At 39.6% G+C, this 19,670-nt stretch overlaps 1 protein-coding gene across 1 annotated transcript in view; it reads left to right on the top strand.

Moving 5' to 3' along the window:
* The window catches only part of LOC135473333 (protocadherin Fat 4-like), a 59,782-nt gene extending 40,405 nt beyond the window's left edge, over positions 1–19,377 (top strand). Inside the window, exons 8-13 of the mRNA XM_064753182.1 lie at positions 8,600–10,161; positions 13,471–15,970; positions 16,487–16,600; positions 17,727–17,862; positions 18,449–18,625; positions 19,286–19,377. Coding sequence (XP_064609252.1) covers positions 8,600–10,161; positions 13,471–15,970; positions 16,487–16,600; positions 17,727–17,862; positions 18,449–18,625; positions 19,286–19,377 — 4,581 coding nt within the window. The remainder of the gene's footprint in view (positions 1–8,599; positions 10,162–13,470; positions 15,971–16,486; positions 16,601–17,726; positions 17,863–18,448; positions 18,626–19,285) is intronic.
* The last annotated feature ends 293 nt before the right edge of the window (positions 19,378–19,670 follow it).

Here is a 19,670-nt window from a genome sequence, read left to right as displayed (position 1 = left end):
CCACTGATACACTGAGGTCGAGAATTTCCGTTATAAGCACGGAGAAACTTACCATTAAGACATAGCTCTGTTTAAAGACAACCATGTCGTAGTGCTATTGAGATTGTTTGAACTCCAGTTACGTTTATTACTTACTTCTTATTTGTTATGGTAGATAAATTTTGGTATATTTTTTTTTACTACATCTAATAAAATTTATTTTCAAGTTCAAAAACATATTATGTTGAATTATGCTTTCCGTGTAAGGATCAATGAAAAACATCGTCCAGGCAGTGATATACTATGGGTATCTAACAGTTCAGGAATGGGGCCTCTTGTTAAAATGAAATCCATGGTGGATCAACCTCATTTTAACATGTGAAGACCTGTCCGGTGTCAGGCAAAAATTCGTGATACCTGTTGCACTTAATGTCTTTGATGCCTTTGTCAGACTATAGTCTATTTCTTTTAACCAGTCACCTATATTGATCTGATTGTAAAATCAATCATACTCGCCACCAAAATAGTCTTTGGTCAGTGACACGTAAGAACGCAAGCTCTACACATGAATATGTTTGAAGTTCATTTTCTCGCATGAAAAATGTTAGAACAATTTTCATAATTCATAATGTTAAAGCTCATAAGCTCGGTCATAATGATTTTAAAAAAAAAACAGTGGCATACTGGATATATAGCTGGTTTGAAATTATTCCAACACCAGTTATCTAAGCTGCTATTGACCTGACTGTAAACTCTGTAAACCTTGTTTCTGACACTGCCATGTTTGAAATTGTTTACACTTTTTAGTATAATGCAGCGTTAATAGATGAATTTTATTTTAGCTCTTGTAGTGTATGATCTCATGGCAGTATGATTTCAGATATTGATGTTTCAAAATTAAAACAAGGTAATCTATTCGCAGAGACAGTAGCACAGGCTTTTTTGGAGCTTGTTATAAGGCCTTGATGGTGCAACCAATGTAAAACAAATTACTCTCCAAGCTCATTGCCGAAACAGGGGCCTCCGTGGCTCAGTCGGTTAGCGCGCTAGCGCAGCGTAATGACCCAGGAGCCTCTCACCAATGCGGTCGCTGTGAGTTCGAGTCCAGCTCATGCTGGCTTCCTTTCCGGCCGTAAGTGGGAAGGTCTGAAACCAACCTGCGGATGGTCGTGGGTTTCCCCCGGGCTGTGCCCGGTTTCCACCCACCATAATGCTGGCCGCCGTCGTATAAGTGAAATGTTCTTGAGTATGGCGTAAAACACCAATCTAAAAAAAAAAAAAAATCATTGCCGAGCATTCAACTTGCTTTTGAATAATTATGACTTCACCCGAGGCAATGAGTTCTTGATGTTGGAACTAAGTTTGTGAAGTTTAACGTTTTGAATTAAAAGTATTTTATGTGCATTTTCTGTGTAACTTACGTGGAGAACTTGGGTTGTTACATGTCACTGACTAAGGACAACTTAGGTAGCGAGTATGACCGATTTTACAGAGAGCTGGATGAAGCCGATTGGCTAAAAGAAATAGACTATAGCAAACCAGAAATACACCACAAGAACTATTTGCTGCGTATTTTATTCTGCGTGTACTATCGGTTGCTCATTGTCTTTTCCGCCTTCAGGTATAAATAGCTAAACAAATTTTTCAACATGTTCGCTTGGCTTCAGACAATTCGAATGGAAGATGTACATGTACAGTCAAAGTTAAAGTAGTACATATTACAGCGTTTATGTGTGCATTGAAGTATAGAAAGGTCAGCAGGCCACATTGCGTAACAATGATCATTACATGTTTCTGTGAGGTTGGTAAGGTACCTGGCGAAGGGCGATGGTTTACCAGAGGCTATCCAGTTTCCTCCATCCATGAACCTGATTCCTGTAATGAAAAACTCATTTACTTATTTATTCATTTATATGATTGGTACTCTACGGCGTACTAAAGAATGCGTCGTATAAGTGAACCATACCTGAGTTCAACACCAATCAGTCATTCAACCAATCATGGAATCAACATATTTTTGACTCACATTTAAGATGTTTTTTTGAACATTTTTATGTTTTAAGAAAACACAACAGGACCGCATGTTGTTGACTTAAATGGGTTTATAAGTCGAGTGCAGTTCATATGTGAAGTTTGGTTTTTAAACCCGTCCATGGACACGCAACTGGTAGATTCGTCACTCTTGGTGTTCGTGGGGGTCTTGGTGACAACAAGTGTAATTTTTTTTCCTTCGCCAGGTGTAAAGTGTGTATGTCTCACACGTGGGAGGTCTTGTCAGTAACTCATTAAAGGTCAGTGCCTTACTTCTGGGTTCCTTCACCCATAAAAATGAACGCCATCGTTTAAGTGAAAACAACTATCAAATAAACCATTACTTGATGAAGAATCTTTCCCCCTAACGTTACTCGGGTATGTAATCAGTCGTTCATTCCTGGCTTTCCGATGACGATTTGTTGTCGAACTGTTAACGTAGTAGTCGTCCATTAACACAGAACTATGCTCAGTCTGTTTATGGCTTGGACCGAGTTGTCATTACGAGGGAAAAGGTACCTTCTTACTTGTGTTTGTTGTTATATTATCATAGATAACAAACTCAGTATTTGTGTTCAAAGGGAAAGCAAATTTTATTTTATGGAATTAAAGAACTATACCAAAAATTAAGTCTAGTAGTAAAATAACTACATACAGAAATAAACAAAAACACTAAACTGTCTTTTGAAAATCCACTATAGCACTAAGAGATTGTTCCATAAAACATCGATCACAACAAAAGTGCTAGATTTCATTCTCGACACTTGTAGCAAGTTTCTCTATGCTAATAACAGATATTGCCGACCCACATTTTTCACCAGGTTTTTGTGACTCCTCATCAGTGTCCTTTGAGTTACCTCCCCTAACACAACAGATTACCAGGATCAAAATGATGGACGCTACACCGGTCAATATTATTACACACGCAACTATCATACCATTGGAAAAGTCTATCACGTGGTTTGCATCCAAGGCAAAATGGCCAAAACGCTTGTTATTTGAATCCAGGGTTGACCTGGACGAGATAGTGACAGTAATGTCCATACTTGATTGCTTGGGAGGGCTGCCGCTGTCCCTGGCAACAACAGTCAGCGTCACTTCCGACTGACTGAGTGAATCGAGTGACTGAGTGACGAAAACAGATCCCGAGTTCCGATCGACAGAGAAATATTTACTCTCCGGAACAATGGCATAACTTATTTTAGCGTTGTCATTTTCATCGTCATCAACAGCAGTCACGTGACAGATGACGTTTCCCGCCTTAGAATGTTTGTGTACAGAGATCTTAGGTTCTGCATGTATGAATCGTGGAGCGTTGTCGTTGTCATCCACAACGTTGACAACGATTTCTGTGGACACAATGTTTGACTCCTTCCCGCCGTCATAACATGTGACCAAAATCGTGTGCTGATTTGAATGCTCCCTATCTAACTTTGCCTTCAGCACTAGCTGGATTTCATGTTGACCAATAGCAATCAGGAGGAAACTTTCCTCATCTATGGCACACATAATGTCCGCGTTCATACCAGAGTCTTTGTCTTTCACTGAAATCGCCGCCACGAAATGTTGTACTCCTGCTGATTCGGAGACAAAAGCTTCGTCAGTGCCAGAAAGAAAGTTCACTGTGATCTCGGGGACGTTGTCGTTTACGTCTAAAACGTTCACCTTAACTACAGACGTTGACGTCAGTGGCGGCGAACCCCCGTCCACGGCCTCCACAATCAGTCGGTAGAACTTTTCATCTTCGTAATCAAACATCTTCAGGGTGAACACTTCACCAGATAGGGGGTCAATATGAAACACACCAGGGTAAGTCATCGCTGTATCTGCGTTTATTCTGTAACTCAGCTGGCCATTCACACCTGAATCCTCGTCATTGGCCGTCATCTGGATTACAGGTGAATCGATAGCAGAATTTTCCTCCACAGTTACTGTAGTTTGGATTGGTGTAAACACAGGTGATCTGTTGACAGTCAGAACAGATACAACTATTGTCGTGGTTCCTGTCCTCGGAGGTGATCCGCCATCCGTGGCCTCCAGTCTCAGTCGGTGTTGTTGTGTTTCCTTATCAATTTTTTCAGCCAGTCTAATACGCAGGTCATCTGTACCGTCCAGGTTTCTAGTAACATCCAGTGCGAACATTTCACTGGCGGGAGAAATCTGATAGGTGATCACAGAGTTATCTCCCATGTAAAGGTCGGTGGCAGAGGGGATCGCAAACGTCGTATTTACTTCAGCATCATCTAAGAGGTCCAGCTGAACCATTGGTTCGAGAAAGAAAGGCGCGTTGTCATTAACATCAGTTACTATAATATCCACAGGGAAAATATCAATCATCTTGGATTCCGAAGACAAAGCAATGTCTAGTTTAATTATACAGTGTTCTGTATGGCGGCAAATTTCTTCTCTGTCTAAATGCTTTCGAAGGAAAATGTCACCATTGGATTTCGTGACTTGGAAATAATCAGCGAAAGGGTTGCCTTTTCGAAGAATAGAGAACTTCCATTTGTCTCCTCTGGGGTTATCCTTCAAAACATTAGTCTCACACAAACGCCAAAATATTCCCGATGACGGCGTACACTGGTGTGTCCTCTGGAATGACGACATGCTGAGTCAAAATTGTGATTCCATTAGCGCCACAACACAACAGAGCAAGTATTGACTGTAGATACATCATGGCTGTGCGTCGTTATCCTGTACTCCCTAATGTTGCAGTAACTTCACCCAAGGTTTAAAGATATCTTCTGGTGTAGTACAAGTTATCCTGTGAAATAAAAATATTTAAAGTTATTTATTTATTTGATTAATTTGTTATTTATTTTATCGGTATTTTACGCTGTACTCAATAATATTTCACTTATACAACGGCGTCCAGCAACATGGTGATAGGAAGCAGGGCATAACCCGGGGGGGAAACTCAGGACCATCAGAAGACCTTCCCACGTACAGCCGATGAGGCAGCCTGCAGAAGCTGGATTTGAACTCACGGCGACCAGATAGATAAAGGCCCCTGATTTATTGCGCCGTGGCTCCCTTGGCCACGGAGGCCCCTATATTCTAAGCGAATCAAAACAATTATACGTTCTTTTAATTTTGAACAGAAGGCTAAAGTGCTTTTCATAATTAAATCAACATAAGTGTTTGGTATTTCTAACGTTGTACATTTGAATGATAAAGTTCTATACTTTTAGCTGATCACGTTCAATGAAAAAAGCTTTTCAACTTTGTTCACAAGTGCGTCTTGAAACTTTCCACTAAACTTTAGGCTGTTTAGTCTTTGGCCAATACTACACAGATGAACATCATGCATTTGTGGAGAAAAGAAAGCAATTTAAACTAGATTGTATAGAGTTTGACAACGAGTGTCAAAGCCTTTCTAACAATACAACTTACCCACAAAGTTCGTTCTTGTAAAATGTAGCACTTTCTGGTAACACCTTGTGGTAATAGTTTTCGTGTTCCAGGATGCTGCTACGTTGTGCAGGTGTGCCTCGAAGGTTGATTTGTGAATGACCAATTGAATATCTTCTGACTTATACATGTAAAACACAAATATGGCTTCTGGGTATGTACCCTCTGGGTAGCACCCCAGTAGGGTAACCCCCGTATTTCCTGTGCGGTGTTTTTGAACCTTGTTTGTATGTGATGTCAGCTAGGGTGAAGGTCTTTTGGGGAACTGTTAAAGGACAAAACCTTCGGCTCATGCTGAGTGTCCCCGTGTTGCCACCTGTCGGACGGTATTGTCTCTAATACTTTCATCCGCCCTTTATCTTTGCCCAAATAAAGGATGATGTCATGTAATACTGGTTAGACAAAAGCCACAGAGGAAACGTATTGGGGTTTGATTTCCTCAACACGCGACCAATGCAAAACTGACACATTGTATAATTAGTTGAAAACAACAAAAATATCCCGTGACATTTGTATTGGTATAATTTAACGTAAAACTTGCCACATTTTTGGTTGAACAAAAAAAATTAGTTTGTGGAAATGGAATTGAAACTCATTGTACATGGACCCGTGGTACCCTATTCTTGTGGATATAAAATCACATTGAATGTTTTAACAAAGATAAATCAAACTTAGACTTATTTGACTGATGTTAACGACGTAAACTGTAGAAGGGCTCACTGATGTGAAAGTCATGGGTTTTATGGGGGAAGGAATCAACATTTATCATTTCAGCCTCAAAGTAACGGTGATTTATTTTGTCTGCATTGTTTTGACGAATATTGTTACATGATTGTGAAGAAAAGCTATTCATATTATATCCCTATATGCCTCTTAGTGTTTCTAAACCAACCAAAATTTTACCACCGCTTAAAAGAGGGTTCTCTTTTACATGGGGATATCTTGTAACAATACATGTTGACGTTAAATCAACTACTGTTATATATGTTCTTACAGACCAACTAGATATATGAGAAAGCTATGACAAGACAGTTAAAATTGTGCGACGCACAATATGATGTACCACTGTGTCTGGCAAAGATAAATGTCTTATAAATCGTGGTTAGCTATTGAAAATATAGTGATACATCTGCTGTAGCGATTATGTTTGTGCGTGTTGTGTTTTGTCGGTAAGAATAAAAGATCTACGCGGAGATAGCACGCAACAAGGTTATTATTTCAAACAAAACGTTGATTAAATGCGCAATTGATCTTACATGTTTCAAGATAACAGACAGCTTTGAACTTTGCCGCTAAAGACTGTCCTCCGTCCGGAATTATGATGTCAGGTGTGCGAGTATTTCCGTTATTCTGTGTGTTGATTAAACTTGATTAGGTTGAGAGATTGAACAAACATTAACCTGTTAATCCTACATCTTCTTAATATCATGGAGGATTAAGGCGCCAAGTTTTCATGTTCCTTCTCTAGTTCAAAGATCACTGCGTTATAAATTAGAAAGCGAAACATTGAAAGTAATATTATAGAATATGAACAAGTTTATTTATTTTTCACCTGTGCGTGTAACAGCTGTTCACTGTGATTTTTTTCGAATCGTTATTCCTGGTTACGTATCAGAGATTCTAGCGGTGAAAAAGCAATCTGGGCTTCGAAGTAAGGACCTTTCACTCTGGCACCTATAATACTTAATTATCATTGCCAAACATTTATAGGAACGCAAAATATGAACAAGTTTATTTATTTTTCACCTATACATGTAAAATGTTGCTGTTCACTGTGAATTGTTTCGAATCGTTATTGCTGGATATGTACCAGAGTTTCTAGTGAGGAAAAAGCAATCCGGGCTTCGAAGCAACGACCTCACAGTCAGGCACCTATAATACTCTATAATCATTGCCAAACATTTAGACCATTCTGCCAACAGGGTTTCCCAGAAAGATATGAGGAAGTTGACGGGTGGACTTTATAGCAAATATGTATTACCCCTTTGATAATCTGAATAGACCATGTATGCAGTAATTTTAAAACAATAATTTTGGAGTACTTTAATTTTGCTCTTTTCAACTGTTGCAAGGGTAACATAACTAAGCCATGGCCAAATTTTTTACAGATGGCAGTGGGTGGTTTAATTTTTTATCAATTAATGGCAATAAATTTACTACGTCTACAACCAATATTTTTTTTAAACATGTACGTTGAAAGAAGATAGGGTGTAAATCAAATCATATTCGAATACGTTTCCTTTTCGGTTATTGTTCAATCAATGTCATAGGAGATAATCCCTTAGGCGAGCTATGGGATTTACAGATTAATATATTACAGACAACCAGGTGAAATACAAGAGGCATAGAGAACACGGCAGGGATTATCATTCAGACAGGAGCCGTCGGAAGGCCTCCTTCAGTGGGAGATAATCAGCGAAGAACAAAGCTAATACAAGTGGAGCAGGAAATGCGGGGATATACTTAGCGGGGGTCTTCGGTGGATGTATGACCAATTCTGGGTTCAAGATGCCTTATATAAGTCTGAAGACGATTTCTCAGTCAATCCAAAACGAACCAACAAGGAGATAAGACAAGGATTTTCCGAAAAAAAAAAAAACCCCGCTATTCTTGTTCATGAACAAGATAAACACTGAATTATAAAGGTAAGAATTATTATGCACTTGGCTATAAGGCGTGATTTCTAATGTAAATTTTTAAACATGTTGTAAAACTAATAAAATTAAGATCTTTTTACACGTTCCGTCCATGTTGAAGGATTTACGGTTTTTCAATTAGAGACGCTTTTCACCACTGAGTCAGATGTTGCCATTATTTGTAGAATATTAATGAGTTTTAACCAACTGTTAACAAGAACAGAATTGTTCCTCATAACATGAAAATATGAGATTGCTTGAATAACACTGATTTCATTTATTCTATTTTACAGATCAAGACGAAGACAGGTGAAAAGACCTGCAATTTTGGGCGACCATACTGCACCAGAGATCTTGTTTTATTTTCACTTATGTACACACATAAACCATGGGTTTTAGGACACTAGCAGTTTTTCTGGTGCTGCTGCTCATCGACGTGGATGGACAGATAACTTCTCGACGGGTCATCGCTATACCAGAAGACACTCCAGCGTACACCGTCATCGGTGATGTTTTCAACGGGAATGGAGGTATGACCACAGCGAAACACGGTGCTAAGCCCATTGTGTTCTATTCTCAAACGAGGCAACCCCTTCGCTGATTATTTCCAAATCACAAAATCAAGTGGTGATATTTTCCTGATGAAAAGTTTAGACCGGGAAGAAATCTGTGATCATACGGAAACGTGTTTGATGAAATTGGATATCGCTGTGTCCTTGGAATTGAAATTGGTTGGCATTTTCCGTTTTGATATCATGATAACTGATGTTAATGACAATTCGCCTTTCTTTCGCGAAGAAGATGTCCAATTGGAGATTTCTGAAGATGCTGACGTCAACACGACGTTTCCGATCCCCTCTGCCACTGACCTAGATGTGGGAGATAACTCTGTGATCACCTATCAGATTTCTCCCGCCAGTGAAATGTTCGCGTTGGATGTTACCAGTAACCTGGACGGTACAGATGATCTGCGGATAAGACTTACAGCGATACTTGATAAACAAACACAGCAACAACACCGACTGACACTGGAGGCTAAAGATGGTGGATCACCTCCGAGAACAGGTACCACAACAATAGTTGTATCAGTACAGGCTGTCAACAGATCACCTGTGTTCACAACTGTCCAAACTACATTAACTGTGGAGGAAAATTCTGTTATCGATTCACCTGTAATCCAAATGACGGCCAGTGACGAAGATTCAGGTGTGAATGGCCAGCTGAGTTACAGAATAAGCGCAGATACAGCGATGATTTACCCAGGTATGTTTCATATTGACCCCCTATCTGGTGATGTGTTCTCCCTGAAGATGTTTGATTACGAAGATCAAAAGCTCTACCGACTGATTGTGGAGGCCGTGGACAGGGGTTCGCCGCCACTGACATCAACGTCTGTAGTTAAGGTGAACGTTTTAGACGTAAACGACAACGTCCCCGAGATCACAGTGAACTTTCTTTCTGGCACTGACGAAGGTTTTGTCTCCGAATCAGCAGAAAGACAACATTTCGTGGCAGCGATTTCAGTGAAAGACAAAGACTCTGGTATGAACGCGGACATTACGTGCACTGTGGAGAATGAACACTTTTTGCTGATTCCTCTGAGCGAAACCGAGTTCCAGCTTGTACTGAATGTCAAGCTAGATAGAGAACAGTCCTCTCGGCATATTGTTTTGGTAACGTGTCACGACAGGGGAAAACAACCCAATGTTGTGTCAAATGAAATCATTGTCAACGTTTTGGACGAGAACGACAACGCTCCAGAATTCACACAAACAAATCCCGAGGTCTATATATACAAAGATGTTAGTGTCGGGCAAGTGATATTCCAGGTTACTGCTGTTGATGGCGATGAAAATGACAATTCTAACGTCAAGTTTGCGATCATTCCGGAGAATCAGTATTTCTCTATCAATCAGAACTCAGGGTCTGTTTCTGTCAACAAACCACTTGATTCGCTGAATGAACCGAAAGTGATATTGACTGTTGTAGCAAAAGACAACGGAAGCCCGTCAAAACACACCGAGATAAGCATCACCGTTTTATTTGTGCCAAGTTCTAGTTTGAAGGACACTCAGTCTGAGGATTTCCTAACTAATACAGACAAGTCAGAAATGTTTCCTAATTTAATGATAGTTGTGTTTGTTATAATTCTGACCGCTATTGCGTCAATCAGTTTGATTATAGTAATTTGCTGTGTTAAGAGACGTAGCTCTGATGACACTGATGCAGAGTCGCAGATGTCCACTGATACACTGAGGTCGAGAATTTCCGTTATAAGCACGGAGAAACTTACCATTAAGACATAGCTCTGTTTAAAGAAAACCATGTCGGAGTGCTATTGAGACTTTTTGAACTCCAGTTACGTATGCGATCATCTGGTTTTTTGTTATTGTATATAAATTTTGGTAAAATGTTTCATTACATCTTAGACTAATAAAATTTACCTTCAAGTGCAAAACACTGTATGTTGATTTGTCCTTTGCTTCCAAGAATATTATTATTTTTTTATTATTTGATTGGTGTTTTACGCCGTACTCATTGGTGAGAGATTCCTGGGTCATTGCGCTGCGCTAGCGCGCTAACCAGCTGAGCCATGGAGGCCCCCGCTTTCAAGAATAAATAAAATAAGTCAGAAAACATAATCCAGGCTGACTGTGTTATACGTCCTGGGTATCTAACGTTTTATGATTGTGGTCTTTTTGTTTGGTTTAAATACTGGTTTTAGGGTCACTTTCCTGTCAGATAACGTGGCCCATGAAAACAGTGTTTTATTTTATTATTATTTTTTTTTAACACATGAATATTTTGGATAGATAATGGCGGTGCGTTGGTATACTATTTACATATGTCTGCCCCCCACGCTTGGCTTAAGATAATTCTAACTGGAGAGGTACAGTCACAATTAAGGTAGTGTATATCATAATGAAGTAAAAATGCAAATAAAAAGGAAAATTAAAATGTTACCAGGACACAAAACGTATCAATGATCACTTCATCTTTCTGTGAGGTTGCTGAGGTGCCTGACGAAGGGCCATGGCCTAGCGCAGGAAACTGATTGTCATCATATAAACTTATTCATTTATTTATTTGATTAGTGTTTTAAGCCGTACTCAAGAATCCACCACATAAATGAACAATTCCTGAGTTAAACACCAATTAATTATTCAATCAGACAAGGACTCAACATATTTTTGAGCAAAATTTTTAAACCCCCAAAACAGCAGGAGCGTATGTTGTTGACCTAAATCGGTTTCATAAGTCGAGTACAATTCAGTCGTCAAGTTTGGTTTAGAACAACTCTGCCCTCAGGCCCACATAACTCCAAACGGCACAGCGGCAAATCTTAAATAAATAAATAAATAAATAAATAAATAAATAAATAAATAAATAAATAAATAAATAAATAAATAAATAAATAAATAAATAAATATAGAGTAAATAATTGTATTCTTTGATTACCTGTCTTCTTAAGTGAAAACAAAGCGTTGAAGAAATCATAAACACCCCAAATGTCCACTAAACAAAGAATTAAGCTACAATTATCGATAGTTACAGTTTATCCAGGTAGGCTACAGGTTAAAGGCTGTCAACGTTGTTCATTACAAAGAAACAACAAAAATCTTTGAAGTTTGCAGGAAGAGGCTGTCACCTGTCTGGATCCACGACGTCAGGTGTGGCAACAATACTGTCATTGAAATCTTTGATTATTCCCTGGGATTAAACAAATATTTACATACTAATCCCCAATATCCCAAAGATGAGGATTAGGACGTCAAGGGTGGTCACCAGAAACAATAATTACGCAAGTTATTGTGTAATTTACGGGGATAAGATAGAAATCTTTCCTTTGTTAGTATTGTTATAAATCTGATTCTGGCAAACGTGAAACTGGACACACTTAACTGGAATGAAGTTAAGAGAAGGCCATGTAATTATACCTTTAACTTGTAATAATAAAAACCAAGACATTCGTGCATATACTTTTACACTGCAGAAAGTACTTTTACACACATAAAGCTGTATAACAGACGACTGGTTGAATAGAAGCGTAATGTAGCATCACGGCAACTGTTTTCTAAAATCACTCCATTTCTTACCACCCAAACCAATTTTGAAAGTTAAAACACAATTGCTGCAAAGCTTTGATCTAAAACTGAAATGAATATAACTGTATATATGTTAACGTCATTTAAAAGTAGAAATTTCAAAACTTTCTTATCAGATTTTGGTCCATTTCTCATGAACTTGAACAATGTTTAAACTAAAAAAAATGCAAAAGCTTCACTTAGTCTATGTAAAGCAAGGCACCAAAATATGTATATATGGCTTCAATCCCTTTGTTATCTAGTTGGAACTATAAGGCATATCATACTATATCATGTGGCCATGTTTCAACTCAGGGATTTGACATACTCTAATTGAACAAGTGAAATGTAAAACTTTGTGAAATGTAAAAAAAGTTAGAAAAGAAAAATTCCGGAGTGGTGTGTTAGATGCAAGGCATACACAATTATTTACTTCTACAAATCACCCTGAAAACTGATCAGTTTCAGCAGATAAAAAATTCATTTATATTTTATACAAAACGTTTGACGAGATAGCAATACTCAGAAACTTATCAATATCAGAATCTCCTCCGTTTTAAGTAACTGTGTGGCCAAATATTTAGAAAAGTGGCCTCGCCCAAAATGAAGCTTTTCCGTGTCAATTAAATACTACACTAAAATACTGATGTTAATTAGTGAGTAAATACTATCTCTGTTAGAGACCAGTTTCATTCCAATATGGGTAACGCGAGTAATAGTCGCTGTTACAGATATGAGAACAGTTAGCGCTTCACTGAGCAACGGTATGGATACAGGTCTGGATCAAAAAGGATTAACAAAGATTATGTCAACAAGGCGTGTTCGGTTCTGTATGGGAACCGTAAGGCTATGCCCGTGTGCGGAGAGAGCCACTGCTACACCACTTGTTCTGGCCTGTCCGGGGATAAGCACTGGGTTATCCGCTTATAATACACATGCTTTTACATTTGGTCACAAACATTTCTGTTCTTTCCGCTTTGCTTTGCCCGAGGGTTTTAATACTGAGTCGCATTCCACCAACTGACTAAAAGACTGAAAACACGCCTCTCGACTGGAGAGGTGATTTTATTTAGTTTATAAGGTAATCCACGGGGAACAGGTACTTCACAGTATATTGTTATACTTTGAATGTAATAAACCAGCCTGCAGTGTCCGTACTGGATTATTTTACCATACTGATGCCTACTAACAGGGATCATGGACGTTAGGGAATGTAACGTTTGCCTCCACATTGTGTTTATTTTCATCGTCATTGGGAATTCGAATTGTGCATTTTCGGTCAAAGAAGGTAGACCGCCCAAGTTCTTCGTTGGCAATATCATTGACAGTGACCGTTTTCCTGTGGGGATCCCAAAGAGCGACCTCTACGGATTTAAATGTTCATTTCTCACAGGCGGTAACCCCTACTCGAACCATTTCACCCTGAATGAGGCTACAGGAGGTATATTCACAGTCACATCACTGGATAGAGAGACCCTGTGCCCAGACGCCAACGCATGTGTAGTGAAACTCGATGTAGCTTTTTCAACAGAGACTGTGCCTGTGAAGATCTTCCGTGTTGATGTTGTGATAGAGGATGAAAACGACAACTCGCCAGTTTTCCCAGAAGCCGAAATCCACATCAATATAATGGAAGATACAGGCGTCAATACTCAATTTTCCATCCCTACTGCCATGGATCCGGACATGGACGATAACTCTGTGAAAATGTATGTACTGGAACCCCCAAATGACGTTTTCAGCATCATCGTCACCGAGACTTTAGAAGGCCTGCCTGGAGCCGCCATTGTTTTACAGCGGAAATTAGACCGTGAAGAGACGGCTTCTTACAATGTGCAAGTCGTGGCTAAAGATGGCGGATCTCCTCAGCGATCAGGCAAAATGTCCATCGTAATAACTGTCTTAGACGTAAATGACAACCCACCGATCATCGCTAAACAACCTTCCAGCATTACGATTCGAGAAAACTCACCTGTTGGCACACCTGTAATCAAGATCACAGCCACTGATGAAGATGCTGGTGAGAGCGGACAGGTGGGATATAGATTTGGCTCAAGGAGCGTGCTGATTGCTTTGGGAGTTTTTGAGATTAACACGACTACCGGTGAGATAAGCGTTATGTCTAATCTAGATTACGAAGAAACCACAGAATACCGTCTGATAGTCGAAGCCTACGACAGGGGATCCCCGTCGAGATCTTCACAGGCTTTGGTTATTGTGGAAGTCACCGACGTTAACGATAACAATCCTGTGCTTAACGTGAATTACATATCTGGGCAAAAATACGCCGAGATTTCCGAAGCTGCTCCTATAGGCAGCTTCATAGCGCATATATCAGTAACAGACCGGGACACAGGGGCTAACGCAATCGCTGATTGTACTTTCGAGCACAATGACTTTAAAATCGAAGAGATTCGCCAAAACGGATACCAGATCACTTTGAAAAAGACGCTAGATAGAGAAAAGATTGCAAGATACACGATCCAGGCCACGTGCCAGGATAGAGGAGCGCCGTTGCTAAGAACCTCTGGTGATATCGCCATTCACGTGACAGATGACAACGACAACGCTCCGGCTTTCCAGCAAGATGTCTTCCCCGTTATGGTTCAAGAAAGCTTGGATGTGGGTAGACCAATCATCACATTGACTGCTGTAGATAAAGACGAGGGAGACAATGCGAGGATCACTTATGAGATCGCTTCCTCTAAGCCGGACACGGACTTCTTCCGCATCAGTAAGAAAACGGGGACAATATTTGTGGCGAGCCGACTGGACCGAGAAACAAAACCGGAAGTGAGGTTGGCTGTATACGCACGAGATCACGGAATTCCTCCACGTCGTACGAGAACCACGGTAGTTATAGAACTGCTAGATGTGAACGATGAAACTCCTTTGTTCAATCAAAGTAGATATCACTTCGCCATCACAGAAAACTCTCCAGCCGGGACATACATTGGTAAAGTTGAAGCCTTGGATTCAGACACTGGCTCAGGCGGGCAGGTAACTTTTGACCTTTCTCGTGAGTCACGCGCATTCAAGTCTTTTACTATTGATAGCAAATCTGGCGAGATTCGGACAGCAAGGCCATTAAATCGAGAGGAACATTCACTGGTACCCCTAATCGCAATAGCTCGCGATATGGGAAGCCCTCAACTCAGCTCGACTGTTCCTGTAGATGTTATAATACTGGATGTTAACGACAATCCTCCAGTGTTCATCTTTCCATCCGCCACCAACGAAACAGTAAATCTAGACAAACACAGCACATCGTTCATCGTGGCCAAGATGAATGTAACGGACGCTGACTCGGAGACAAATTTGGTATTCTCCATGAACGACGATTCTGGAGGAGTATTTTTCATGAATAGTTCCACGGGAGAAATCTCACTTACAAAATCTGTGTCACATTTGGATGATGGAACCGTGTTTAAACTGAATCTCACTGTGGATGACAATGGGGCGCCACCACTTTCATCCACAGCTACACTCGCTGTTGTTGTTGGTAGTCAAACCAGCGGACAAACCACCTTCTCCACGGTCAACATGTACATCGTGGTTGTTGTTTTATCGCTGACAATAATCATCTCATTAATCGTCTCCGTCGTCATTGTGCGAATGCGGAAGCAGGGCTCCTCCACAAAGAGAACGACCAAGAGAGAGGCACCAGACAGGGGAGATAACCGCATCACTTTGAGTCCCAAACGAACCAATGTAACCATCAGTCCTTCACATCACGACATGTACATTCAGAATGGAGTCTTAAGCGAAGCGGGTTCACCTAGGGTAGAGAATCAACAGAACAACCAAATATACAATTTTCAACCACAGGTGGGTCAAGTGCTAGCATTAAAAATTGAATGAAACATTAGTGTGATGCTTAGTTCACCGGTAGAATACAGGTTTATAAAGGAGTACAATACAATAACAGATTTACAGCATAAGGAGTAAAACCAGAGATGTGAACACAGTGATAGTTGCCAAATGGTCATACGTAACCGGTGAAATACGGCCTCGTGTCAGTTTATCTTAGTTGGGGTTTTATTCAAACGGTTCATGTAATTGATTAAAACGTAGCAAGTTACACGCCCCACCATTACTGAAGCAGAATTAGGTAAAAAACAAAAATGCAATGATGTTACCGGCAATTTATTAGACATAAATGGTCTAGAAATGCTCAATATATAGGCCTATATGGCACAGGTACATTTTGTCAATAAACTAAACTTCATATTCGTTTGTATATGGATGACATTAACTCATACACTTATATAGAATATTTCTTTATATCGGTAAAAATGAAATAAGTTCCGAGCTCATCCTTGAAGCCATTCCTGTTTTTTGCAGATGCACGTTACTGCCGGTTATATGACGCCTCATCCCAATGACTCTCCTCGTCATCCAAGTCAACCTCCAAGGACTCCTCATCAAACATGGCTGACAGACTCAAATTGCTCTCAGGTAAGCCATAATCAATACGTATATGGACAAGCCCATAAATGTACACAGGTAATCAGGGATCGCTTACACTGTAAGTTATGTATGTATGAATGTATATATGTATGGTTGGAGTTTAACGTCGTACTTAAAGTGAACATAAAGTCTGCCACTATATACACAGAAAAAATGATGTAGCACACAGCTTTCATAGAAAAATATGTAGAAAAAATTCTATTAAGTTTTAAAAGCCGAGAAAATGAAGTTCAGAATTGGGCATGTGGCACTGACGGACAATTCATTCCAAGTAGCTATGTTGTAGAAAGCCCTTGTGAACTTGGCCAATCACTTGCGCTGAAAGTGTCGCGTGATAATTGGCTGTCAGGTCAAGAAACCTACTAGCTCTTGATTGTCAGTGTGATTTCTTATAATGGATAGACAGACATCGGTGCAATAAAGTGGATTTTGTGGTTAGTTTAAATGTTAAACTGATGCATGTTGAACTAGACATTTATGAGCAGGGAACTAAGAACGGCTGCCCATGTCACAATGCGTACATATTGGGCATGATAGTGCAGTACCTTCTCAGGGTGAGCTGGCAAGAAAACCGCCAGGGTAGAGTCATTGCTTGAAGAAAAATATTGTGACTTTGCATTATTTTTCCTCTGGCAAAGTTAGATTTAGTACGAAAATATCTCCCTAAAATCTAAATGTAAGGGTCTTTTATCAATCAGAAGGTCATACCCCCGGGCTCTTCCCGGTTTCCACCCACCATAATGCTGTCCACCGTTGTATAAGTGAAATATTCTTGAATATGAAGTAAAACGCCAATCAAATAAATAAGTGAATCAATATTTTGTAACTAAATTCATTTTTATTCGGTACCCTTTCTCTGTTTAGGTACATTATAGTTTGTTTTTATCATGGCAATAAGCTGACATTCTGTTATACCTTGTGACTCAATTAATTCTCATTAAATACTCCCTCGCACAATTCATTTCGCGTCCATTTACTTTGTAGCACAAGTTATTCTCGTTTAGTACTTTGTGACCTACTTCATTCTCATTCAATATACTTTGTTACTCAATTCATTCCCAATTAGTACATTGTCGTACAGTTCATTCTCATTCAATACATCATCTCTGTTCAGATACATCCAGCCTTAAGTCCCAGACCTGTGAGGAAAAGTCTGAGTGATACATCCGAAGAGACATATGACAGCGGCAAAGGTGGAAGTAATAACAGTGTAAGGGCGTCACTAAGGGGAGACCACTCTCCCGAGAAAGGTGAGTTCTCGTCTCAGGAAATACTTGGTCTAGCAGCTATCATAATTCCTTGTGTCTTGACAGAATCCAAATGTTTTATTTATTTATTCATTTATTTGATTGGTGTTTTACGCCGTACTCAAGAATATTTCACTTATACGACCGCGGCCAGCATTATGGTGGGTGGAAACCGGACAGAGCCAGGGTGAAACCCACGACCATCAGCAGGTTGCGGGAAGACCTTCCCACGTATGGCCGGAGAGGAAACCAGCATGAGCTGGACTTGAACTCACAGCGACCGTATTGGTGAGAGACTCCTGACTCAAAATCCAAATGACTGCTTATTGTTTGATTTCAGGTGCTAAATCAAGCCGAATGAAATGTCGATGTGAGCTGTGTACAAACTGCAACTGATTCATTTTGTGCACGCCTGTGACATTAGCCATACGATCACAGTATCTTCGTCATATTGATGTAAAAACTGCAATAATTTCTGCAGTCAGTATTATATTAGGTAAGCGTGGTACCAAGTTAAGGAAGATCAAACAAGGCCTGATTTACAACATAGCTTCCATGCTATAATGAGGTCCATTATTTTTTTCTTCAGGAACCAAATTTCGAAACGACCCTTTGCATAGTTCAGCAGAAGATTTTCAGCAAATCCACACGCTGAGCAGTTCGGGTGAAGTCTTCACCAATAGGCCTGGGAGCCCGTGGAAACGACAGGAGCAGTTTGAACCCGGGATTCTTAAGGAAATGAACTCTTTCGCTGATTACGACAAAGGTATCTATACAGATGAGCAATCGTGTTATTCAACACATAATTTCAACGGGCAAAGCGTGTTCGTCTGATTTAAATGTATAGATATTTTCACACTTTTGTTGGCTTCATTCATCTCATCATCTTGTCGCAAGTCATGTATCAAACAATCCATTTTGTGAGAAAAAAAGCTGAAATAAGGATGATTTTGAGAAGTGAAAATTGTGTCCAAAGTACCAGCAACCTAACGGTCGGGAGATTTCATGGTTCACGGTGTGAAAATTGTCATATTTACGTATATACATCCATTTTACGTGGTTCTGATGCATCGATTGATTGTAGTATAGCAAAATTTCATCTGTGTGTGCCATTGTAAAAACTGCGTTAATCGTGTAATATGTGTTATACAGTGCTATGTGTCATTTTTGTAATATCATATATATATATATATATATATATATATATATATATATATATATATATATATATATATATATCTGTGTATCATATATACATGTTTTAAATAAAGGATTTCTAAATAATAGAAAATATTGTTATTTATTTATCCATTTATTTACTGTTTTTCACATTGTTAAATTTCCTGCAAATTGGGTGGTTTTTAGACGCAAATATATACAGTACCAGATCTGGTTTGTTCACCAATGATTAAGTGTTTGTCTTCAGCTGGAAAGCTAATCATTGTCAAGGTCACTCATCTGAGCAAATCAGGATCGAGCCGACGTATTGATCAACTTGCTCTGACGAGAACAGATTAAGCCTGAAAGCTAAATCAACCCAGACAGCTTAATTCAGTCCGCTAGGCTATATGCTGGAGATAATCTGTTTGCGGGGCTTGTGGTATACTGCTTGAGTCTAACCCGGATTATGAAGATTTACATTCAGGATTAGCTGTGCAAAGATTATCAGTCGCAATGTGATGTGACCAATGGTATACGGCGGATTATGAAATATCCTCTGCACAGGCTGTTTGTACGTGGTAAAAATTTCATAATATTATAACTGGAGTATATCGGAAGGTAACATCTTTAAAAGTTTCAAGGCATTTTTA

Source organism: Liolophura sinensis, chromosome 8, assembly GCF_032854445.1.
Source record: "Liolophura sinensis isolate JHLJ2023 chromosome 8, CUHK_Ljap_v2, whole genome shotgun sequence".
Classification (NCBI taxonomy): domain Eukaryota; kingdom Metazoa; phylum Mollusca; class Polyplacophora; order Chitonida; family Chitonidae; genus Liolophura; species Liolophura sinensis.
Note: the sequence above shows the minus strand (reverse complement) of the source record. Positions and strands in the feature narration are given on the sequence as shown.